Below are 26,121 nucleotides of genomic sequence, written 5' to 3'. Positions count from 1 at the left end.
AGGGCTTTTAAGAGACTCATGTCATGGCTCCTGTTAATGTTATAACTAAAATATTATTATACCCTCCTAACTCATTTCCCTACCAACTTGAGAAACAACCTAGTAAGGTTTCCTGGTTTCCTAGGAAATGACTATAACAAGTTTCTAATTATTGAGGAGTTGTTATCCTCTTTTCTTAGGGAAAGGTTTCTATTTATTATTTCTTGTATCTGAAAGGATGAAGAAAGTATAATCTGTCCCCCGCAACCTCTTCCTGGTGCCTACCTATCCTCTCAAACTTAAATTTGTCAATTTGAAATTCTAGATCATTCATTAGTTAGCTATTTCCCTCTTAACACAGGCTCATCAGGCAGCTAGGTGGCCCAGTGGATAGAGCACTGGCCTTGGAGTCAAGAGTCAGGAGGATGGGAGTTCAAATCCAGCCTCAGACACTTGTCACTTACTAGCAGTGTGCCCTTGGGTAAGTGACTCAAGACCTTGCATCCAGATCCATTTCCAGATGTCCTTTTTAATACCTGGCCACTGGACCCAGAGGACTCTGGAAGAGAAAGTGAGGTCAGTGACTTTGCATAGACCTCCCCTATGCAAATCCAGTTCATATGCTCGTCATAGTTATCACCTCTCCTGATGTCATGATCTTTGAGAATGAAGAGCAAACATCATCATCAATGAATGTCAATAGAGACACTGATCAAGTTGGATTACCTTTCTTTACCTCATAAAGCCTCTGATGTGCTAAGACCTGATTTTTCTGTCAATCCTCCCAAAACCCAACCCTATTTCCAATCTTGGGAGTTTCTGCAGGAAATGTATATAGCCTGTACCATGGTATCTCAAATAGTCTTAGAATTTAAATGCAAAACAGTCATCTTAACCTGAAACAACTCACTTCCTGACTTACTAAGAACATTTATGTAGTTTTTTTAAGTTTTTAAAGCAATTTTCTCACAGCAGCCATATTATTTAGGCAGTACAATTGTTATCCCCATTTTACCAATGAGAAAACAGATGTTTACTGACTTGTTTTATTTGTCAGTGATAATATCATCTCCCAGTCATCCAGGTTTGAAATCTTATTCATCCTTGACTTTTTCCTTGATTACTGAGACCTATTGTTTTCTTTCCTCAAAATAACTCACTTCTGCTCCTGCTTTTCCATTCCCACTGCAACCATAGAATTTAGGCATAGAATACTTAAAGTGTTACTATGGTTTCTAACCAGTCTCCCGCCCTCCCTTCTCTTCCCACTCTCCCTCAGCCCTTCTATCCCTATCAGTCCCCTTTCTCCCAGTCCTGTTTTCATGGTTTCCATAGACTAAGGACCTTTCTCACATTCTGTGCCTTTGCCTTTATAACTGGACTTCATTTTATTTCTGTAAATCTCTATTAATAACATTGGTCTAGTCATTATTCCACTTCTTTTCTTTGGAATGCTTTCTATTTTATTCATTCCTGTTTACCTATCAATGCCCACCTTGAGTCTTACTCCATAAAGCCTGTTTTGACTAATTTTCCCTGAACTTCTATAGTATTTTATTTACTGAATAACTCTTTTGAGAGCTTGTACTGCCTTAAATTATTTATCTTTTAATATTTTTATGTCCCCCCATCCTACCTAGCTTGTAAGTGCCTTGATATCAAGAACTATGTCTTAAACTTAGTTGTATCTTAAGAGCTGAGTACCATGTGCTCAGATATTTGTTGTTTGACTGATTTGTTCTCCAGTTGTTGTGTGTGTCAGTTTTATGCCTGTATGTGTCTTGTCTTTGCATGTTCTATTTTAAAGAGTAAGTATATTTCTTAATAATTTTCCATTGTGTTAGATCACTTGATTAATAAATGTTTATTGATTAAAGGAAATACATATCTGTGTAATGAATTAAATTTGTGTTTACATTTTTCTTGGTTACATCTTAAATTCAGATTTTTGTAAATTTCCATGATTCAATAATTCCTATATAAACTAAGCATTTTTTTACTCTTGGATTTGCAATTAAATAGGATTTAATCAAAGATCTCAAGTCTGAGTTAACTGGAAATATGGAAGAACTGATCCTTGCCTTATTTATGCCACCCACATATTATGATGCTTGGAGTTTACGGAATGCAATGAAGGTACTGAGAATTTTATCTTAATTCTATTATTAAACCTGCCTCTATCTTTATAAATTTAGAAACTAATATCAGTCAACATTTTCTTACTTTTAGAGAATTTTTTGGATTGAACAATGAGTTATAATTTTTTTGGTAATTAGAATCCCTCCACTACCACCACTAAATTTCCTTCCTCCTTTTTTTTTTAAGGGAGCAGGAACTCAAGAAAGAGTATTGATTGAGATTTTGTGCACAAGGTCAAACCAGGAAATTCGAGATATTGTCAATTGTTACCGATCAGAATTTGGACGAGATATTGAAAAAGACATTCGATCAGATACCTCAGGACACTTTGAACGATTGCTTGTTTCTATGTGTCAGGTGAGTAGAAGACTTCAAAAATATATTGGTGGAGTACAACTAGGTGGTGCAGTGTATAGAGCACTGGTCTTGGAATCAGGACTTGAGCTCAAATTTGGCCTCAGTCACTTAATAATTACCTAGCCGTGTGACCTTGGGCAAGTCACTTAGCTCCGTTGCCTTATCAAAAAAATAAAAATAAAAAATATATTGGTGGGTGCTTGTGGGAGATGACTTTTTGGTGGACAGCCTCTGACTCTTTAAGCATCTTTTATTAACCAGAATCCTTTATTCGTTTCAGCATCCAGGGTGTTTCTCCTCCTTAGCAGTTCAGTGCCCTTGATAATGATACCCTAGCTTTTACTTTGCTCATTCAGTCATAGCTACTACATTTATTCAGACATGGCTGCACTTGGGAGTCAGCAATGGTCAGCCCAGCTTAAGTTATAGAGTACTTCTAAAATGAAAATGATTTGGGATAGAATGAAAATGTATTTTTTAAACCCATATAATGGAATCAGGACTTATATCTCAGTGGAAATGTCAGACTAATGCATATTCAAATAACACAATATTACATTAAGACACAAGGGCTGTGTGGATGAAACTAGAGAGTCAGGAACATAGGGGATTCACTGTTGTTCAAATCTTAGAGCTAGAAGAGACCTTTATAGTCCTTTAATCCAGCCTCTATGTCCTTATCTTGTCCTGATTTCTAGGATATAATGGACTGATACTTGATGCTATCACTTAATTATTGTGGTACTACTGACTGACGGTCACTCAGACTTGATTGAATAGGACAAGTTTGACTGGATATCAGTATTCAAACTTTTTCCTCTAAGACCCTACTCTTTAATGTCAATATTCTTCCAGTGATGAGTTTAAGGCTGTGAGCTGTTAAGAGTCTCCAAAGAACTGAAATTGAAAACTGCTCAGAGGAAAGAGATGCATGGTGGGCATGGACAAAATGCAAAACATTGCAAATAAGGAATTATGATTAAGGGAAAAAAGACAGGGACTAGTTCTGTGAAGAAAATAAAGCATAACTGATGGATAAGTCCATGTGCTCCACTAGTATTTTCTTTCTTTTCTTGATTTTTTGTTTCTTTGTTTTGTTGGTATGCAATTGTTGATTTGCAAGGTACGTTACAAACATTTCATTTGTGCCTTCAGAAACTCTCAAGAGGCAGGTACTAAAGATAACTTATTTTATAAATATGGAAGCTGAGCTTCAACTGATTTTTTTGAAGAGTCACATAGCTAGTAATGCTTAGAGACTGAATTCATATCCATTCACTGACATTTTCTTGCTGTCAAGAGAACTCATATAAGGTTTCTAAGCACGTTGAATAGCCCTCATGTGGAAAATTAATGGGAGATTATGGCCAAATGTCACTGACGATAGACAGTTTTGATGGATTGTAATCATCTCTGTTGGAAGTCATTATATCAGTGAGATAACTTTAAATCTGATTTATTTACCACTTTGTTTTAATGCCCTTTTGGTATTTTCCTTTCAGATCATAGAATTATGCAAGAATTAAAACAACAATTGAGAATAATTTGTTCTCAATATACTTTTAAAAAAATTCATTTATTTAATCAGTGGGATTAAGTGACTTACCCAAGGTTACACAGCTGGGCCATTATTAAGTGTCTGAGGTCCTATTTAAACTCAGGTCCTCCTGACTCCAGGGCTGGTGCTCTATCCACTGCACCACCTAGCTGCCCCTCTCAGCACATTTTCTTTAGAAATTAAAATTATGTTGGGAAACTCAATGAATTAAATTTTAATATTTTTTCTTAAATCCAAAATTCAATTTAGGGCCCTGTGCTGATTGTGTATATTATAAATTCATATTAGCCAACTTCATCTGTAGCACTACAGCATGGCAATAATTTTATTACTCCCTAATTGATCCACTATTTTATTCTCCACAAAAATATGTCTAAACCTTCCTTTCTCTCAGGCCTCCTACACTGTCCCCTTCCCTCTCTTTTCAGCTGAATACCTTGCCTCTTACTGTACTGATAAAATTGAAATCCTTTGATGTAAGTGTTTCTTTCCCCTTTCTCTTCTTCCCTTGACAACAGCCACTATTTTTTCTTTCTTTCCCCCAGTCTCTGACATAGAGGTGGTCCTTCTCCTTACCAAGGACAATTATTCCACATGTGCCCTTGATTCTATTTTCTTCCCCATCTTCTCTAGAAGACTACATCCTCAGTTATCCCATCATTATAGTCTCTCTCTTTCCTGGTTCCTTCCCTAAAGCTTTTAAGCATTCCTGGGTTTCCTCTATCCTTTAAAAAAATCTTAGTAGATCCTGTCATCCCCTCAAGCCATCACCCTTTATCTCCTTTTCTTAGCCAAACTCTTTGCTTCCCCTCCTCTCACTGTCTTGCATTTTGCCTTCCATCCTCATCACTCATTGGAAACCCCTCTCTATCATTTCTTAATTTACAAATCCTGATAATCATTTCTCAAACCTTATCCTTGTCATCTGACACAATTAGCCAACTTTGCTCCTGGACACTCTTTCCTTTCTGGTTATTCTTTCCTGATTTACCCCTTATATGTCTAACTGCTCCCTTTCAATCTCTTCTGCTGTTTAGTCATCCAGATCACATCCTTAAACTAAGGGTGTTCCTCAGAGCTCTCCTAGGCCCCCTACTCTTTTCTCTCTACACTTTTTGTGACCTCTCTTCAAATCCCATGGTTCTAATTGTTATCTCTATATGGCTAACTCTCTGATCTACATACCTAGTCCTAGACTATCCCCAGAGTTTAATAACATATTGCTAATTGCCTTTTAGTCATTTTAAACTGGATGTCCCAGTGACATCCCAAACTCAACAGCATCCAAAGCAAAACTCAACACTGTCCAAAGCAAAACTCATGCTTTCCTCCCCAAACTTTCCTATTTTTGTCAAAGGCACTACTAGCTTTCATTTTTCTTCCCTCCTCATTCTCTTTCATTTCACATAACCAATTAGATGCTAAGTCTTGTTTCTTCTACAAAATCTCTCGTCTGACTCTTCTCTCTACTCACAGAGCTCCCACCCTTTTTCCTGACCTCTCATCATCTCCTATCTAGATGCCCTGTCTTCTCAACTGGTCTTCTTTCCTCAGGCCTTTCTCCTGCCTTCTAATCTTTCCTTCATACTTCTGTTTTCCTTCAATGTGGATCTGACCATGTCATTCCCTTCCTTTATAGAGTAGTTTCTTATTTGCTTTTGTTATAAACTCCATTTTAGCTTTTTAAAAACTTGTCCCTTCACAAACTTGCCCAACTTGTCTTTTTAGAAAAGCCTCATTGGACTTTTATCTTCCTCTTGTACTCTGCAGTTCTACCAAAAATTGATTCCTCACACAGGACATTCCAATTCCCAAGTCTTTGCTTTTGTTTTGGCCATCCTACATGCCTAGAAATGCCCTTCCTCCCTATGTCTTCCTCAGAGAGCCCTCACTAATTTCGAGACATGGCTCAAACATCATGAAGACACTTGATTTCTTCAACTGCTCTTCAACTTTGTCTCACAAACTACCTTGTATTTATTATATTTACCATGGATTTTATTCTCTCTATATATGCTTGTGTGTGTACTGTGTTCCTTTTTTGAATGTAAACTTTTTTTAAGCAATAAATTTATTTATTTTCATCCATTTGTTTGGTTTTTGAAAGGCAGTGGGGTTAAGTGATTTGCCCAAGGTCACACAGCTAGGTAATTATTAAATGTCTGAGGTTGGATTTGAACTCAGGTCCTCCTGACTCCAAGGCTGGTCCTTTATCCACTGTGCCACCTAGCTGCCCCTACATAAGCTCTTCTTTTGATGGTACTTCAGTAGACACCTGGACAATAGAAATTCCTCATCCATTACATTATCATATAGCAGGCTTAGATCAAACCTCTCTAGTTCCTCTTTCTGTCCAGGTGGTCTGTGGTACAAGCAGTGACAAAATCACTTTGTTTTTTTCTCTGTTGACCTTTATCCCAATATTTTATGCCTTACTTCCCCACTCCTGGAATTTTTCCCATATCAACACAACTCCTTTTTATACATCACGCTTGCCCTTAGTAACCTGTCCTGTCTCTTCTGAGCAAAGGTTAGGTTTTGTTGAAGGGAACCCCAGTCATCCCTTTTATTCTTGTTGTCATGTTCAGCTCTTTGTGACATCCATGGGCTTTTCTTGGCAGAGATACTGGAGTGGTTTGCTGTCTCCCTCAAATTCAAGCCCTTCTTGTATCCTTCATCCTAAAGATCTTATTTAAGGCAATGGGGTTAAATGACTTGCCCAAGGCCACACGGCTAGGTAATTATTAAGTGTCTGAGACTGGATTTGAACTCAGGTCCTCCTGACTCCAGGGCTAGTGCTCTACCCACTGTCACCTAGCTGCCCCTATTTTCATCTACCCTCCCTTCCCATCCTGTAAACTTCTTGAGAGTAACAATTGTTTCATTCTTTATATTTGTAGCCCCTTCACCTGCCTCATAGTAGCAGCTTAATATTGATTGATAGATTGTCCTCTTTAAACATAGAATCCTTGTATTTCTTCTTTCCTTTTCCTCATCAGGGTAATCGTGATGAAAATCAGACTGTGAATCATCAAATGGCTCAGGAAGATGCTCAGCGCCTTTATCAAGCTGGCGAAGGGAGATTGGGGACAGATGAATCTTCCTTTAACATGGTTCTTGCCACAAGAAGCTTCCCTCAGCTACGAGCTACCGTGGAGGCCTATTCCAGAGTATGACTCTTTTTTATTGCCTTAAGACTTGGGTTATGTTTGATACGCGAAAATATTTTAATTATTCTAACTCTTTTTCGCAGATGGCTAATCGAGATTTGTTAAGCAGCATTGGCCGAGAATTTTCTGGAAATGTAGAAAATGGTTTGAAGACAATCTGTAAGAATTTGTTTTTGCTTTTTTTTAATTGTTAGAGAATTGGGTTTATACCTCTTTGTTGTTTTCATCAGCAGATGGGAATTTATCAGGAGAACTTTTTGGTAAAGTCCCTGGGCAAAGGTCTTGGCCAGCTTTGTGTTTTTTTATAGGTCCTGGATGAATTGTTGACATTTAGTCTTGAAGTCATTGGTCCTATTAGGCCTTGATTCTGACTGAGGGCTGCAGTTTTTTTGAAGTGCTTATTCCTGGGGGATCTAAAAGTTTATGGGACCACTTATTAAATCCACAGGTTGTTTGGGTGCCTTCTCGCTTTTGAAAAATGACTTTAGTCAAAGAGCAATGTTTAGTGCTTCTCTGTTAGACAAAAATAGAATTTTTCTACTCAATAGAATGGAATTGAGGGAGGTAATGTTTCTAAATATAGCCTCAGCACTCAGAAAAGAGATATAAATATCACTTTCATGGCCATAGCTAATGCTCTGCACAGGTGGTGCATTTCTTCTGCCAAAATGGAAATAGGAGGTAAGTTGCCCTGTCTTCAGAGCAACATCCTCCCTGTTTGGAAATACTGTTTCTATTAGCCTCAAAGTGGTCCTTCATAGTTGGTGCTGCTGCTGCTGCTGAGTATTTTTTCCTAGGAATAGCTCTCCTATTCAGGTTATGTTGTCTTGCCTATTTTGCTTAAGGATTTTATAATGCTGTGAGGTGCATTGCCTTCATTCCCTTCTCTTCCTAGTGTACTCTGGTTTCACTTTCCTGAATTATCATTGCCTCATCTGGTAACACTGCAGACCACCTGCTTAGGAAAAAAAATTGCCCTTGTCCCCATCTAATCTGAATAAGGCTTTACTGTGTTCATAATTGAGACTGTGGTTTGCCAATCTGCAAGCTCAGACACACACACACACACACACACACACACACACTTTTCTGGCAAGGAGACAGCTCAGGGTCCACCTTGATTCTGAATCCAGGCTTTGGCCCTCTGTGGCTCCCCAAGTTTTGTGTAGTGACCACAAAACACAGGAAATTTTGCCATGTATCTTGCATATTTCTTTCCAAGAGTTAATAGCCTGTTCTCTCTTACTCAAGTATGTTGGGGAAAAACTGGGAGACCAATCCAGGGTTCTTAATTCTCAATTCACTGTTCTCTCATTAGGCCCCAAGTGTACCTTTCACTTAGCTCTCTAATCTAGAAGGGAGAAACAGTGTATCTTTTATATCTCTGTAGCCTTTAGAACCATTGTTTCTGATGCTTTTGAATGAGACATTTCTTTTGGTGGTTACAAATTTCCTGCTTTGAAAGAGTCTGCTTCCAGAACAATGGGGACCTGGGTTATGTTTATCAAAGGGCACTTTCAGGGAAGGGGAATCTGTGAAATAAATGCTGAATGGAATGTGAATATTGAGGAAAAAAGAAGAGGACATTTCCACAGCCCATATTATGAGTCCCATATGGGTAGTGAGGAGGACCAGAGATTTCAGATCAGCCCTCCAGGTCAGGTGTGCACAGCCACGGGATATCTCTCTCACTGTTTGTGCTGTTATTGCCCGACAGTGCAGTGCGCCTTGAACCGTCCAGCCTTCTTTGCTGAGCGACTCTACTACTCCATGAAAGGGGCTGGCACAGATGACTCAACCCTTGTGAGGATCATCGTCACTCGGAGTGAAGTAAGCCTTTTTCTTCTTCACAATTATATCATACCCCAGCTTGATGGATTCCTTACTTGGTGCCCTTGAGTTGAGAGTTACCAGTTAAGAGTCTTACAGAGTCAGGTCACCAAAAATTACCAAATAAAACATTGGGAAAATCTTGTGACTGTTATTTGGTCACTGGTCAAGGATGTTAATTCATCTTCACTACCCTGAGAGAATTTTAATCTGTCATGCAAGGAGACAGATCACAGTGGTCATACATAGAGAATACCATTGTGGAAAAAAAACAACTTAGAGATCATCATACTTTTGGGAGCCTATGGGGTAGGCATATATGCATTCATTTGTGGGAAGATATTGGTGTACCACTTACTATATTGCTGTTGTAAAGGCATGTAGAAAAGGTCTGCTTCAGCTAAGCTTCTTTAAAATCCAGTGACTTTCAAAGTGAAAATGGAATAACCTTTTTTGAGGTGCTATTCAAAATACTTGTAATCAATGTTCTTCACAACCTTCATTGCTTAGTGGTGGTTATAGAATGAGAACAAGTATAAAAATGTCCTTGAGCTTTTTTTCTCCCTCTGCTTCAGCTCATTAGAGCCCTTTCATTGATCCAAGAGGACGTCAACCTTTATTTATAAATTTTGGGCTTACATCAGCTCTTTCATCTTTTGTACAGATTGACCTAATGCAAGTGAAACAGACATTTGCACAGATGTATCAGAAGACGCTGGGGACCATGATCGCCAGTGATACCAGTGGAGACTATCGACGCCTGCTCCTGGCCATTGTGGGCCAGTAGAAGGGTTTATTATTTTTGTTTTTTTTTTAAAGAAATTGAACTATTCCAGTCTCAATCTCTTGAAGACAACTATACTGCATGCAGCAAAATCAACTGTAGCCTAACCAAATGTGCTTTTTATTAAGGACAGTGTCAGGGTTAATGTGCTTAGTTTGCACATGCTATTCTTGCCTTAATTCAAATGTTATTTTTATTCTATACAAAAATCAATGTCAAGCCATGTTGTGACAATGATGTAATAATAATGAACTGTATGGGGAAATATAACTTTCACCACTACTGTCTTATTCAAATCAAAATTATGAAATAAATAAAAATTATTACAGTCCAGCCTCGCATAATCATGCCTAACATGCGTAAAACATTGCTAAAAGTTATGTGATCTTTAAAGCTCATCTGAAGTGCCGCCATCAGTTAAAAGATTTTAAAGCAGGGACTTTATAGCTACTTTTTTAAAAGTGCAAATATTTTTTACACTCAATAATAATTTGCCTCTCGTTTTGTGTAAAATGGCAATTTGTTTCACCTACAAAATAAACGTCACCTAGTTCAGTCATAGCCTGGGAAAGAAAAGGCGTGTGAGATGCGGCAGAATGCAGCTTCTCCCGGAGGGTTCTCCCCGGGAAGCCGCAAGCCCCTTTCTGAGGAGAGCGCCGGCCACCGGGTCTTCGGGGCCCGCGGGAGATGCGCAGGCGCAGGAGGGACGCGCCCCCCCTCCCCACCCCCGGCACGGAGCCTGCGCGGAGGCGGAGGGCGGCCACCCGGTTCCCGCAAGCACTCGGGCGGCCGCTGGGTGGCGTCTGAACGAGCCAAGTTCAAATCCCTCCAACGCCCCCTAGACCTTTATTCTGAGACTCGGCTTCTTCAGCTGTCAAATAAGGAGGTCGGACTCGGGGCCTAAAACCGGGATGTGCGCTCCAGCACTCCGGGGGCCGCGCCAAAGGGTCGTCGGCCCGGGCTCGGGAGCGCCCCTCCCCTTCGCGCATGCGCGGAAGGAACGGCGGCCCTGCGCGAGAACAGCGGTCTCGCGAGAGCCGCGCCTGGTTGCCATAGCAGCAGCCCCACGCCAGTTCCACCCGGTAAGCGTCCTCCTCTGTGGGTTGGCCCCCCACCCGCGATTCCCGATGCCCCGCGTGACGTCACGCTGCCCCCTCCTTCCCGCCGTCTTCCGCCCCGAGCCTCCCCACGGCCGCCGCCGGGGCTCCCCCGGGCTGGGGGCGGGGCGGGAGCTGCGGGACCCCGGGCCGGCCTGGGGTCCTGGGTCCGGCGGGGCGGGGCGGGGCGGGGGCGACCCTAGTGAGGGCCGCGGGGGGGAAGGCCCTGTTCAGGGGGAGACGCCGGGCGGGCCCCAGAGACACGGCAGGGGGCAGAGCCTCCCCAGACACAGCCCCCCGGCATCCGCTGAAGGGGGCGCCGGCCCGGGGGGGCGCCGGCCCGGGGCGAGGCGGGGCCTGCAGGGCTTTGCACTGCGCATGTGCCTAGCCACATAGCTAGAGGGGCTTGGATGGATGTCTCCGCGCATGTGTGGGTAGATGGCATGTTTTGTGGAAATATTTATATATGCGGAATGTGCTCAGTGGAAGGGCATCCAAGGTGATACGGAGTAAGGAGCCAAAATGCTTCCTCTCAGCTTACAGTCCGCTAAGCGGTTTGTAGACCAGCAGCTATCACAAGAGCTCTTACTGCTAAGTTGTATCTGATTCTGGAGTTTCCCATTTCCACTCCAGGGGATCGAGGCAAGCAGAAGTTAAATAACCTGCCCCGGGTCACACGATGTCTGTCTTTGGATTTGAACTCAGGTCTTCCTTGCCCCAGATAGAGCACTCTGATCCACTGAGCCATCTAACTGCCATTATTATTACCTTATGGTCATAACTTATGGCAATAAATATGGCTATTACCTTATGGTAATGCTGGAAAAGAGATTCAGAGAAAGTGCTCCTGGGCTGTAGAGGAGGAACAAATCCCAGATCTGTTTGATGAAAATCAGGGAAGACTACGAAAGTTTGCACATGAGATGGGATTTGAAAAATAAGTGAGATTTCCACAGCTTGAGATGGGTGAAGAAGAAAGACATTCTAGAAAATTAGCAGGATTAATACAAGCTAAGGGACACAGAAGCATAAACTCTGTATAGGAAACAGTAAGTAGTCTAGTCTATTTTAAACAGAGTGTATATATAAAAGGGAATCATGGGAGAAAATGCTAGAAAGGGACATTGTGACCTAATGGTTAGAGAACCCTTAATGACACATTAAGGAGTTTCCATTCAGTAGGCAATGCAGATCAAAATTTTACATTTAAGGGGCGACTAGGTGGCATAGTGGATAAAGCACCAGCCTTGGAGTCAGGAGTACCTGGGTTCAAATCCAGTCTCAGACACTTAATAATTACCTAGCTGTGTGGCCTTGGGCAAGCCACTTAGCCCCATTTGCCTTGCAAAAACCTAAAAAAAAAAAGAATTTTACATTTACTTTGGCATTGGTGAATAGGTAAGATTAAATAGAAAACTAGAAGTCAAGACATTTTATTAAGACATTATTGTGGGGCAACTAGGTGGTGCAGTGGGTAGAGCACCAGCCTTGGACTCAGGAGTACCTGAGTTCAAATCCAGCCTCAGACACTTAATAATTACCTAGCCAGGTGGCCTTGGGCAAGCCATTTAACCCCATGCCTTGCAAAAAAAAAAGACATTATTGCAAATGCAGAGGTAACCAGGCTTCAAGCTAAAATAATTGGCTGTGGAAGGCAAAAGAAAAGAAGTTAATTGAGTAATTGAGATCTTGAACCTGGATGAGGGACTGGGGGAAAAGTAGCTGATGCCATTAACAGAAGCAGATCAACCAGTTCTATGCTGATTGTGCACAGCTTAGGATTCATTTTTTTTTTTTCTTTCACCAGACATTTATTAAGCTTGAATGCTTTGGCCTGTACCAGTATGCTAGGTCCCTTTTAGGTTCAGTCAGGGGATAAGAGACAAATACTTGTCACCCTAAAACATAGTATCATGTTATAAATACTTTCGAGAAGTATAGAAAACAAATACTATTTGAGGTCCAGAGTAGAAGGCAATTGGGAAAGGCTTTCCAGAAGAAATAGCATTTAATTTAGGATTTAAAAATGAGTGGGAATGCAGCAGGTAAAAAAGGATGGACAACATTACAGGCATAAGGGCTTCAGAGCAGGGTAATTCTGTTTGACTCAATCATTTGGAAAGAGTAATATGAGATAAGGCTGTAAAGTCAAGGTCACTTCAGATTATGAAAGGCCTTGAATTGGTGCCAGGCAAAGGAACTTGAATTTTTGTTTGCAGGCAATAACCACAGCAATTATTTAGTAAATGAGGAGCTGGACCAAATCTATGCCTAAGGAAGTTTAAGTAAGCAGAAATAGAAAGAATGGATTGGAGGAAGGAAGAGAAGAGAGATGGGAGGTGATTAACTTAATCCAGGCAATGAAAGCTTGTAATAGATTTACTAGCAAAGGGAATAGAGAGGAAAAGACAGATCATAGAGGTATTTTTTCAGAGGTGCATTTAGAGGAGTACATTGATTTGAAATGAGAAGTGAGGGAGTAAAGAGATTCAAAGAGAATACTTAGGTTTTATATAGGAAAAAAGATCATCATTCTGGGGGGTACAGGCTGAATTACTCGGTGTAGTTCTCACTCCACTATTTTTGCCTAAGTAAAAATATAAAAATCAACTTTAAGGGGAGAAATCAAGTCAGAGTAGCTGGAGATTGTTTGTGAAAGTTTTATTTTTGTCTTATTGGGACTGAGGATTTTATAAATGAATTTTACATATAAGACCTTTAAGTCTTTGTTAGCATAACCTGGTAGAATCATTTCCATCATTCCTTTTCCTGAAATGCTACCCACCTGCCAAGAAAAGTAGGATAGGAGTAAAGAATTGTGAAACAAACATGAGTAGAGATTGATTCCAAGTACTTGAGACAACTTTGGTCCAAGAATTGGATAATATGTAACATGAGTCCTTTTGTAGTGTCCTGTATTTATTCCTTCTCTTTTTAGGAACAACAAAAATATTGTTTGTGTTCAGGTTAATCAGAACAACTGTGCCCAGCAACCACTATGGAATCCTCAACTACAGCTGGCAAGTCATTCCAGATCACTGTGATGGATGGATATGACTTGGTAAAGTTATTTTTGACAATATGATATTTTTCATTTGGGCGATTTCATACATTCCCATGGCTCTTCAATTCTATCAGTAAACAGAGCTCTTGGAATCCTAGACTCAGACTCTTAGCTTTACTTCCAGCTACTTTTACTTGTGGAACATTCAGAGCAGGGTCACTGGGATAGAAAATGGCATCAAATTCATGCCATGTGAATGAAAGAAAAAACACTAACTACAGGGATACCTCAATGATCTTGTGGGTTCAGTCCAGACCACTGCAATAAAACAAATATAATTAAACTTTTTAGTTTCCCAGTATATAAAAGTTATGCTTATACAATGCTGTATTAAGTATGCAATAGTATTGTGTCTGAAAAACAAATGTACATATCTTTTTTTTTTTTGCAAGGCAGTGGGGTTACGTGACTTGCCCAAGGCCACACAGGTAATTATTAAGTGTCTGAGGCTGGATTTGCACTCAGGTACTCCTGACTCCAGGGCCAATGCTTTATCCACTGCACCACCTAGCCACCCCTACATATCTTAAATAAAAATAGTTTATGCTAAAAATTGCTAACCATCATCTGACCTTTCAATAAGTCATTACCTCAATGTTGATGGCTGCTGACTGATCAGGGTGGTGGTTGCTGAAGGTTGAGGCAACCTTGACAATTTATTTTTTTTCAATACATGTAAAGATAGTTTTAACATTTATTTTTTTTGTAAGATTTTGAAATCCAGATTTTTCCCTCTCTTCTTTCCCTCCTTCCTCCTAAATTAATCTCATATAGGTTCTACATGTACAATTATATCCAGCCTATCTCCATATTAGTCATGTTGTGAAAGAAGAATCAGAACAAAGAAACTCACAAGAAAGACAAAAAAAATTTAAAAAGTGAAAACAGTCTGCTTTGATCAGCATTCAGACTCAATAGTTCTTTCTCTGGCTGTGGATGGCAGTTTCCATCATAAGTCTTTTAGAATTGTCTTTGATTACTGTATTGCTGAGAAGTTGATCATGTCACAATGTTCTCTTGGTTCTACTCACTCCACTCAGCATCAGTTCATGTAAGTCTTTCCAGGTTTTTCTGAAGTCAGGCCATTCATGATTTCTTACAGAACAATGGTACTCTATCACATTCATATACTATAACTTGTTAGGTCTTTTTTCATTTGAAGGGTGTTCCTCAATTTCCAAATTTTTTTCTGGCAATTTATTAAAATACGATAACAATCAAGTTTGCCACATTGATTGACTCATCCTTTCACTTGAACACTTAGATGCCATTACATTAATTGGCCTCAATTCAAAATTGTTGTGTCTCAGGGAATAGGAGAAGGAGAGAGACCAGGGAATGCCATTTGATGAAGCAGAAAACACACACACACACACACACACACACACATTGAGTGGGTTTCCTGCCTTATCTGGGTGCAGTTCATGGCTCCCAAACAATTAAAATAGCACTGATCACTGATAGTAGATTACTAATCACAGCTCACCATAATAGATGTAATAATAATGAAAAAGTTTGAAATATTTCAAGAATTAGAAAAATATGATAGAGACACAAGGTAAGCACATGCTTTGGAACAGTGGTGCTGATAGACTTGCTGGTTGCCACAAATCTTCAATTTGCAAAAAACATAATATTTGAGAAATACATTAAAAGATGTACCTGTGGGAAAAGCCATGTATTTTGAGAATTTATTCGGTTAAGGAAAAGAGAACAAAACGTATTAAGCATCTACTATGGGGGCAGCTAGGTGGCAAAGTGGATAGAGCACCGGCCCTGGAGTCAGGAGCACCTGGGTTCAAATCCAGCCTCAGACACTTAATAATTACCTAGTTGTGTGGCCTTGGGCAAGCCACTTAACCCCATTGCCTTGCAAAAACCTTAAAAAAAAAAGCATCTACTGTGTACCATACATTATAAGAGCTTTATAATGGGTGTCCCCATAAATGATCTTGTAGCAGGAGCTAAAGGACCACTAGTCAGGTCCTCTACTTCAAATGGTTATTCTTTCCCAGGAATGGATTAGATGACATGGACACTGACATCCTTTCCAGCCCTATGGTTTCTGTGATTCTGTTGTTCATATAGCTCCCTGTTCTGTGCCTCTGCTGCTTGATTAGTTGACACTGAAGATGTCCGGCTTCAAGAAAAGTGCACAGGAAAATCATGGCCCTTCTTCAAGTTCTGGGAGGACAGTCATGTGGAACAGGGAATAAACCTGTATGACCAAACCTCAGAGGACAGGCAGGCCTAGGAATAATGGGTGCCAGAGGCCAATTTAAGTATCTTGTAAAAAATTAGCTTCTCACAATTGGAGCTCTCCCAAAGTAGAAGATGCTGCTGGGATAGCTAGGTGTCACAGTGGGTGGAGCACTGGCCCTGGAGTCAAGATCTGAGTTCAAATACAGTCTCGGACATTTAATAATTACATAGTTGTGTGAACTTGGGCAAGGTGCTTAACCCCATTGCCTTAAATAATTTTTTTTTTTAAAAAAAAGAGGAAAATGCTGCCTCTTTAAAGGCTTCTCACATAAAATTCAGTGTCTGGTATCTAGGAAGAACTCACAAAATGCTCTTCTCCAGATCATTCCATTGGTAAAATGTCCCTGCTAGCTCTAGAATTTACAATCCTATCAAATAAGAGAAAGGAGAAATTCTAGTTCCTTTGGATAATAGTTTATATTACCTAATTATTATTCTAAAAAAGAGCATCATTTCCTCATCTATCCCCTTGTGTTTGCTTACCTGTAATAATTCCAAAGCTTACAAAAGAGCATTGGATTTGCAGTTGGGGGAGAAATAGGTTCAAATTCTGGCTCTGCTATTTACTGCCTATATGACCTTGATCAAGTGACTTTACCTTTGAAGCTTCTGATTTTTTCATTTCTAAATGAGGGTGCTTAACCTTAGATTAGCACTTATATTCCTTTTACTTCTCTATCTATGATCCTTTATGATGCATAACTATAGCATGAGACAATAAATGTGCCATAATCATATATTTTTCTTGGTGACTTTGTCTTGTGTAAATAATATGTGTCAATCATGAAAACTAAGCACACATAATCATGTGGAGCTGACAAAAAAAGTGAAGATGAAGCAGTGAATTGCCATGTGCTTTTGAGAACTAGATGTTATTTGAATGTAATTGTAAAATAACAAGTTTATGTTTCTATCCAATAGAAAGGTTTGAAAGGTGATACTCCAGTTACCTTTGTTCGTGCAGAATTTAATAATGTGATCTTGGGAGACTCTCCAAAAGTCACCGTTTCTCCTGAAGGAACGGCAAAATACAACTTTACCAGCGGTTTTGATTTCTCTTCTGAAGGAAATACTTTAGATGACCTTGCTCACAAACCTGTGTTTTGTAAGTCTTTATGGTTCTAAGCAGTTTCCTTGTGTCTAAAAATAAACACAGCTTAGCCCATATAATAATAGAATTTTATCTCAGTTCTGACCTACATCATTTCCAAAGTAGACTATAGTTGCCATCTCTCAGCCACCTCTAGGACTGTAAGCATTGGAAACCAAGAGAACTGGTTTTTTTCTCCAAGCCTAAAATTCTAAGGTTCTTGGTAGCCATTTAAAAGTTTGTGCTTGCATGTCCACCAACAGTATAGAGTATCTTTTCCACATCATAAGTCAGCATTCTCTCATCAAATCAGGAGATATATTAAACATACACAGCACAGACTCATCTCAAGACTGTGTTTGGCCCTGCCCACTTATTATGCTTATTTATTATAACTGTGTTACTCTTGAGTCTTGACGGGTCTGAAGGTACTCAGTGGACATGATTGGGAAAGCCAAACATTTACCCTGATTGATCAATGATCAATTTGTAAAACCTCTCAGTGATTATTAATCTCAAGGACTCTTTGACATGTGATTGATTTTTGTAGTACTCAAGTATAGAACTTCACATCTTTGGTCTCAGACACTTAACAATGACCTAGCTGTGTGGCCTTGGGCAAGCCACTTAACCCCTTTTGCCTTGCAAAAAACTAAAAAAAAAAAAACCCAAGAACTTCACATCTGTACATACAGCTCCTTTGTCCACCCAATGTTAACTGTTGTTTCTTTACTATTATAATAAGCCAAAGCCTATGGTTTTTTTTCTTCCCACAAAAATAACTGCCAGCTTTTGGTCTTATTACCCCAAACTTCCTTCAATCCAGTCTTCATAGAATCAAAATACAGACTCTTTTTTTTTTTTTTTTTTAGGTTTTTGCAAGGCAAACGGGGTTAAGTGGCTTGCCCAAGGCCACACAGCTAGGTAATTATTAAGTGTCTGAGACCAGATTTGAACCCAGGTACTCCTGACTCCAGGGCCGGTGCTTTATCCACTACACCACCTAGCCACCCCAAAAATACAGACTCTTAAGAAAGTAGAAAGTGCCTCAGAGATGGATGAGATGCCAGAGTTTAACTGTCTAGTTGAACAAGACTCCCATCTGTGTATACAAGTGGTCATAGAGCTCTTCCTGGAGGAACTCCAGTGAAGTGAAGTCCTCTACCTTTCAGGACAGCTCATTCCACTTTTGGAATTGTTTGGAAGATTTTCTTTACCTTTACCCTAAATTAACTTGTTTATGATTTGCATCCTGTGTTGTTAGTGACTGACTCTTTGTTGATAACTTATTACTGAAGTACTTTCTACTCTCCAGTTTTTATTGTGACCATAAACCTGGGTAGATAATTTCAGATCTTTTATACACTTGGTTTATATACTATTGGAGTGAGCTGGCCTACCTCCATCCTTGGGTTGAACAAAATGTTTTCAATACAGCTTTCACAAATGTGCTCTATTAGAGTCTCTATGCCTTTTTCAATAAACAGGGTACAAATGAACATTAAAAAAACAAGACTAATGGCAAATTTGCTTCAGCAGATAGTGAGTGCAATGCCACTATTGTTGATTCAGTGCATGTGGAATCTTTGCTGCCACCACTGTCAGTCAGTGTAGACACCTTACATGGGTGAGCAATGCTCTTGTTCTCTGTGCTCTTTGACCATGCAATCTATAAATTCAAAGTTTAAAAATACTTGGGTGAAAGTTAAATGTACCCACTAGATTGATTGTTTCTTAACATATTCATTTTGTTTTGTACACAATATACTCTTCTGACTCCCCTTTTAAAAAAAAGCCAAACCTGTGTCTTGGAAAAAACTTAAATGATTCGGAAGTGGTATAGCTTATTTTGTGAAGAGTTTGGGAAGAATACAATTTGTTTTCCATCACAACATAAAGTATGGAAATCTCTACTCTGAGAAGGTTGCCCTGGTGAAAGGTGAATAAGAGCTAGAGAGGCCTCATGTTGTCTAGTAGGAGCAAATGGTCAGTGACACTGACCATTACTGAATAGTGGATCTGGAACCATTTTCATAATTGGTATTTTTCTATCCTAGTGACTGTTTTTGAAGTTTTACCAAAGGAAAAGAAACAGAAAGATGAGAAGACTGTAATTCTGGGTCAGTCTGTGGTGGACCTTCTTCCTTTGCTAGAAGGTCAAGTATAAAGCTTACTAAAAACTATATCAAATAAAGTATACTGATTTTTAAATCCATGAAAAAAGAAAAATTTAAAATGATATATTTCTGCCTATAAATATATTAATTTGGTATTTCCTTTTCTCAGTTTAATCAATCCTTTTTTCTTTCACAGGAGAATGCACATTTGAAATAATGGTTCCTTTATATCCTATAACTGGTTCACCCTTAGAGAATCTTAGAACAGGAGCTAAAGTAAGTGGGTTTTTAAAAACAATTATATATTTTCCTGATTACATGTAAAAACAGCTTTCATTTTTTAAAAAATTTTGAGTTCCAAATTCTTTCCCCCTCCCCCTAAGATGGTAAGCAATTTGAGAGAGGTTATACATGTGTTATGCAAAACACATTTCCATATTAGTCATTTTGTGAAAGATGACACAAAAACAATACAAAAGGAAACTAGGAAAAAGTTAAAGTTAAAATGATATACTTTTTTAAAAAAATGGTATATTTTGATCTGCATTCAGACTTCATTGGTTCTTTGGAGGTGGATTGCATTTTTCATCATGATTCCTTTGGAATTGTTTTGTATCATTTTATTGCTGAGAATAGCTAAGCCATTCATAGTTGATCATCATACAAAATTGCTGTCACTATGTTCAATGTCCTCCTAGTTCTTCTCAGTTGACTTTGCATCAGTTTATGTAAGTTTTTCAAGGTTTTTCTGAAGTCCTCATCATTTCTTATAGCACAATAGTAGTAAGTGGAATTTTAATACTTTTAAGTTTACTGTGTAATCTTAAACAGCAATTTATTTCAATCTTATTTGATAATCTTTTAAAATGCAATTTTAATTTGTTTTACAAGAATCTAATATGAGTTGGATTCTGGAAAATGTATTATGAACCATTTCCCAATTGTCTTCCATTATAATGTCAGTGTGGTGGTAGAAAATATTCTAGAAAGTTTTTAGGATCTTGCTACCAAGGTTTCGGGTGTGGTAAAAGCATCTGTTTCATGTAGGTTAGAATAATTTTTTTAGTAATGGGAAAGAAAACTTCATTTGACCTAGGAGCTTGGGTCTGGGGTTGTTGCTTGGAGAATCAATTCAGCCTCTGCAGAGCTGGAGTTCTTACACTCTGATGGAACCTTGACTGCCAAGTACCCCAACATAGCTTTCTACCCAGGTGAGGAGGCAGCAGGTGTTGCATCTGTCTGTATCAGTGCTGAATCATAATTGGGTCTCCTTTCTATTGTTAAGTAAGATTCTTTTTTTTTTTGGATGTTCTGTGGCCTTTGAGTATTTCATTGAATTCCAGTCCTCACTCAGATCCTACACTGAACTAACTTAGACTTGGCCTAGAACAGGAGGCAGTGCCCTATTCTACTGTGCCTCCCATTTTTTCTGAGAACTCAATAAGATCTCAGTAAGTTCCCAAACTTACAGTTTCTCTCCTTTTTAACCTTTCCTCCCATTTTTTTGCTTGCAGGAAGGTGGGGAAGAGATGCCAGGTCATTCCTTCACAGTAGTTTTATTGGAGCTTGCTATTCAAAAGTCTGTTTACAGACTTGGGGGTGTTTTGTTGTGGGTTGTTGTTATTTTTGCTGCTGTGCTACCATTTTATAGTTACCATATTTTGATTCAATAAATTATATTAATAGTAACTAAAGCATTAGTGATAAAAGAATTTTGAATGAGAATAGCTGTGAATGTGGAGAGATCCTAGGTGTCAAGACCTGAGTGCTTTGACTACCCTGGTCCCCCTCTAGTCAGCATAGTAAGCAAGTATGAGGTAAAAAAGAGCAGGAAATAAGATTATAAAGGGGAATCTTAAAGTCACCCACATGCCATTCCAAAGATCAAAGGAGCATAATTGTGAACTCTTATCATATATACTATCACATATAATGTGAGAATATAACATACATAAAGTCACATATTAATAGACAAATCACATCTCAGTGATATTTGCTGAGTCAGGGAAAGACATCTAGGCCTGCTGCCACAGCCTTTTGTTATAGAAATCTCAGACAAGTCCCAGATCAGCAGAATACCAAAGATTACTGATATCTCTGAGATGACATGAATATGTTACTGAACCAATTCCAAAGTGACACAAATAAGTTAGTCTGTTTCCCACCTAAACTCTATAAATATGAGACCTCAGCTCTACCCCCTCACCAGCACTTCTCTATCTCCAACTGACCCATGTTTTAAGAGGGCTCAATTCTAATTCATGGTTGTATAGGTGGCCCTGGGTCTCTCCCTCTACCTATTCTCTTCCCCTTACACTAACTACCCTGCCCTCATTTTTGTCCTATCTCTGCTGCTTTGTGACTGCAGGCTTCAATTTCCTAATTGTAGAGTGCAATTACCTGCCTTCCTCTCTCTTAAGGTAATTTTGAGAATCCAATGAGATAAACAGTATAAAAACACACTGACAGAAATCTAAAACTTTCTTATGGATCGTTTTTCTGCAGTGTTGTCTTGAGGTAACGGTGTCAGTCTCTGAGGCCCTGCTGACAACAGCTCAGATCTTGGGTGGGAACCTTCTAAGAGTGACTCTAGAGGCTGCCTACTCGGTTCCAGATAATTTTGTGGTTTCAGGACCTCAGCAGAATTACATGGTGGGTTTGCAAGTTCCATCGATTGGTGAGGTAAGGCCATGATGCTGTGAGTTCATGTGGATGTCTTCATTTATCCAATGTTTCTGTGTGTAGATGTTACAAACCCAAGAAGAAATGCCTCCTTTTACTAAAGGGCCAGTAACCTGGGAAAGCTTGACCCTACTATAGGAATCAAGCTTTTCTTCAGTTCTTTGGCTGGCTATTTCCCTTGATCACTGGGAAAATATCTTAAAGCTTAGGTTTGGCTAATGTCTAGGCTTTCCTCAGAAAGGATTAATGGGGTCTTTATAGAAAGCTATTCTCTGCCCAAAAGTTTATCTGGCAGAGGAAAGTTTTCATTTCCTTCACCATAAAAGACATTCTCTCATCAGCTACTCTTGTACTACTCCCTTTAGAAGTCAATACTTGGGGGGGGGGGGGCGGAGCCAAGATGGCGACAAGATAGGATCAAGTCTTAGGCACTCTCTGATAAAACTTATAAACTAAGGACTCTAACTAAACTTTTGAGAGACAGAACCCACAAAGGGACCCAGCGAGACAGTTCTCCTACTCAAGGTGACCTGGAGAAGAGCAGAAAGGCTCTGCTCCCCCGGGGGTCCGAGGGGCGGCCCCCCAGAGGGGTGGCCCACCAGAGCGAAAGAACTTCAGCCTCCCAGAGGCAGCCCCAGGGCGCTGGGAGCCACGCCTCACAGCAGTGGAGGAGTCTCCAGAGCTACACCCCAGGGAGCACCGGGCACAAAGTGGGGGAACAGCAGGGGACCTCTGCCAGAGTGGGCACGTGGAGCCCAGCCCTCAGGGCACACTGCAAGCAGCATGGTCTTTCGCCAGCCCAGATCTGGAAACAGAAGCAGGCAGAGCCAGTAAGCAGGAGCCCCCAGGGCATGAGCCCATTGAGCTGAGGGAGGGGAGTGAAGAGAGACTGCCTAGCTCTGTCCTCTGCCTCTGGAACAGGACTCTGGGGCTCTGACGACATGATCGCAGCCTAGGCCCCCCCATAGAACAGCAGGGTCCCCCCACCTCAGCCCCTTGGCAGAGGAGGGCGCGTATGGTCATTCACAGACCACACTGAGACCCTTGTGGGAGTGTCCCAAAAGCTCAGGAAGCACCCCAAAACAGGCACAGGCTGGGAAAAGGAGCAAGCAGAGAAACAAGAGGAACACCATTGAAAAATATTTTGCAAATGAGCCCAAGAACGATCAAAACACTCAGTCTGAAGATGAGGAAGCACAAGCTCCTGCATCTAAAGACTCCAAGAAAAACATAAATTGGGCTCAGGCCATGACAGAGCTCAAAAAAAGACTTTGAAAATCAAATGAGGGAGTTAGAAGAAAAACTGGGAAAAGAAAGGAGAAAGATGCAGGAAAAACATGAAAATGAAGTCAGCAGCTTAGTCAAGGAAATCTAGAAAAATGCTGAAGAAAATAGCATGCTAAAAAACAGCTTAGGTCAAATGGATAAAACAGTTCAAAAAGTTATTGAGAAGAATGCTTTAAAAAGCAAAATTGACCAGATGGAAAAAGAGATAAGAAAACTCTCTGAGGAGAACAAATCCTTCAGACAAAGAACAGAATTCAGGGAGACTGATGAATTTACCAGAAATCAGGAATCAATACTTCAAAACCAAAAAAATGAAAAATTAAAGAAAATGTGAAATATCTCATTGAAAAAACAACTGATATGGAAAACAGACTTAGGAAAGATAATTTAAAAATTATTGGAATACCTGAAAGTCATGATCAGGAAAAGAGCCTTGACATCATTTTCAAAGAATTACTACAGGAAAATTGCCCTGATATTCTAGAAGCAGAGGGCAAAATAGAAATGGAGAAAATCCACCGATCCCCCCGAGAAAGAGATCCCGAAAAACCAACCCCTAGGAATATTATAGCCAAGTTCCAGAACTCACAAGTCAAAGAGAAAATATTACAAGCAGCCAGAAGGACACAGTTCAGTTATCATGGAGCTGCAGTCAGGATCACACAGGACTTAGCAGCAGCTACATTGGAAGCTCGTAGGGCTTGGAATACAATATACCAAAAGGCAAAAGAGCTTAGAATGCAGCCAAGAATGAACTACCCAGCAAGGCTGAATGTCCTCTTCCAGGGAAAAAGATGGACTTTCAATGAACCAAGGGAATTTCAAAGGTTCCTTTTGGAATGGCCAGAGCTGAACAAAAGGTTTGATCTTCAGATACAGGACTCAGGTGAAGCATGGAGATTGGAGGAGAGGGGGAAAATATGAGGGATTTAATGATGATGAACTGCATGTATTCCTGCATAGAAAAATGACACTGATAATATTCATATGAACCTTCTCAGTTAATGGAGCAGGTAGAAGGAGCTTTTATAGATGAAGCACAGGAGAAAGCTGAATTCGAAGATAAAATATGGTGTAAAAATGGAGTCAATAGAAAAAAAAGGGAAATGTAATGGGAGAAAGAAAAAGGACAGGGGGAATAGGCCAAGATATTTCATATAATAAGATTTTTCTTTATTACAATGAGCTATTGCAATGATATGGAAGGGGGAGGCAAGGGGGAATGAGGGAACCTTTGCTCTCATCAGAGGTAGCAAGGAGAGGAAACAGCATATATGCTCAATGGGGTATAGACATCTGGAGTAAGAAGGAGAGAGGGGGGACGGGGGAAAAGGTGGGGATGTGAATAAAGGAGGAGAGGATGGACCATGGGGGGAGAGTGGTCAGATATAACACATTTTCTTTTTTACTTCTTGCAAGGGGCTGGGATTGGATGGCCTGCCCAGGACCATAGGGCCAGGTGGATGCTGGGCCTAAGGGGTGGTATGGGGACTCAGGGCCTCTTGGCCCCAGGACCAGGGATCTGTCTGCTGCGCCACTCAGCTACCCTACAGCAGAGTTGGAATGAAAGGAGAGAGAAAATAAAGTACGTGGTAGTGGAGAAATAAGAAAGGAGGGAGTTGCGATCAGCAATGACAACGTTGGAAAAATATGGAAGTAACTTTTGCGATGGACCTATCATAAAGAATGTGATCCACCCATGACAGAGTTGTTGGTGTTGGAACAAAGACTAAAGCACATTTTTTAATTATTATTTGGGGGAGGGTGCAGGGCAAATGGGGCTGGGTGGCCTGCCTGGAGACGCATAGCAGGGTGATCATTGGTTGTCTGAAGCCGGATTTGGACCCAGGTGCTCCTGGCTCAAGGGCCAATGCTCTGTCTGCCACCCAGCCACCCCTACTATTATTACTATTCTATTTTATTTTGGGTCTTTTTTTTCTCTTCTTTTTGTTTTTTGCAGGGCAGTGGGGATCAGGTGGCTTGCATGTCACACGGCTGGGTGATGGTTGGGTGTACAGGGCCGGATGTGGGCTCTGGTGCTCGTGGCCCCAGGGCTGGTGCTTCGTCCATTGCACCATCTGGCCATACCTACAATTATTACTATTATTTTTTTATTTTAATTTTTTTCTCTCCCCTTTACTTTATCACTCAAACAAGTCTATATTTATGGGGAGAGGGGGTATTTCATTTACTCTTAAACAAGAACATTTTATTAATGTAAAAAAAATTTGTACAAAAGGAGAATAAAAAAATAAAAGAAAATATTAAAAGAAAAAAAAAGAAGTCAATACTTCTCGGGTGGCTTGCTCAGGCAGTTTATTCTCCTGTTAGACTGGCATTGTCAGAACCTCTTACCCTAGGTGTGTGTGTCTCTCACACCACCTAGGGCATGACTTCAGTTCTTCCTTTGCTGCTGGAACCTCATCTTCTCTTAGAAGGCAATGCAGAAATCATGTCTAAAACTAGAGCTCTCTGATACCTCTGAGATGATATGAATGTTACTGAACCAATTCCAAGATGATACAGATAAGAAGTCTTGTTTTCCTCCTAAACTCTATAAATATGAGACCTCACCTCTACCCCTGCCCCAGTATTCCTCCCTCTCCCACTGATCCATATTGTAAGAGCGCTCAACTCTAATCCATGACTGTGTGGGTAGTTCTGGGCCTCTCCCTCTACCTCTTCTCTTCCCCTTTGCTACCTTC

The 26,121-nt window shown here is 40.2% G+C and overlaps 2 protein-coding genes across 11 annotated transcripts in view; both read left to right on the top strand.

Annotated features, from left to right (window-relative positions):
* ANXA7 (annexin A7) overlaps nt 1–9,851 on the top strand; it is a 34,131-nt gene extending 24,280 nt beyond the window's left edge. For both annotated transcript variants that reach the window (XM_074232836.1, XM_074232835.1), the window contains 6 exons: nt 2,002–2,115; nt 2,305–2,475; nt 7,033–7,203; nt 7,287–7,362; nt 8,921–9,033; nt 9,698–9,851. In XM_074232836.1, coding sequence (XP_074088937.1) covers nt 2,002–2,115; nt 2,305–2,475; nt 7,033–7,203; nt 7,287–7,362; nt 8,921–9,033; nt 9,698–9,820 — 768 coding nt within the window. In that variant the 3' untranslated portion in view covers nt 9,821–9,851. The remainder of the gene's footprint in view (nt 1–2,001; nt 2,116–2,304; nt 2,476–7,032; nt 7,204–7,286; nt 7,363–8,920; nt 9,034–9,697) is intronic.
* Nucleotides 9,852–10,580: 729 nt separating this feature from the next.
* The window catches only part of CFAP70 (cilia and flagella associated protein 70), an 83,995-nt gene continuing 68,454 nt past the window's right edge, over nt 10,581–26,121 (top strand). For 3 of the 9 annotated variants that reach the window (XR_012477789.1, XM_074232826.1, XM_074232831.1), the window contains exons 1-5: nt 10,582–10,899; nt 17,162–17,345; nt 19,388–19,486; nt 19,644–19,723; nt 21,953–22,129. Coding sequence is in view for 8 of the 9 variants with exons in the window: in XM_074232826.1 (XP_074088927.1) it covers nt 10,729–10,899; nt 17,162–17,345; nt 19,388–19,486; nt 19,644–19,723; nt 21,953–22,129 (711 nt within the window). In the remaining variant the exon portion in view is untranslated. Of the gene's footprint in view, nt 10,900–11,186; nt 11,424–13,852; nt 13,976–17,161; nt 17,346–19,387; nt 19,487–19,643; nt 19,724–21,952; nt 22,130–26,121 lie in introns of those variants that run through there. The other 6 variants (XM_074232832.1, XM_074232833.1, XM_074232829.1 and 3 more) reach the window with 5 other exon arrangements.

This window comes from Macrotis lagotis, chromosome 4 (assembly GCF_037893015.1).
Source record: "Macrotis lagotis isolate mMagLag1 chromosome 4, bilby.v1.9.chrom.fasta, whole genome shotgun sequence".
In the NCBI taxonomy this organism is placed as follows: domain Eukaryota; kingdom Metazoa; phylum Chordata; class Mammalia; order Peramelemorphia; family Peramelidae; genus Macrotis; species Macrotis lagotis.
This window is presented reverse-complemented; position numbering and strand designations above follow the sequence as displayed.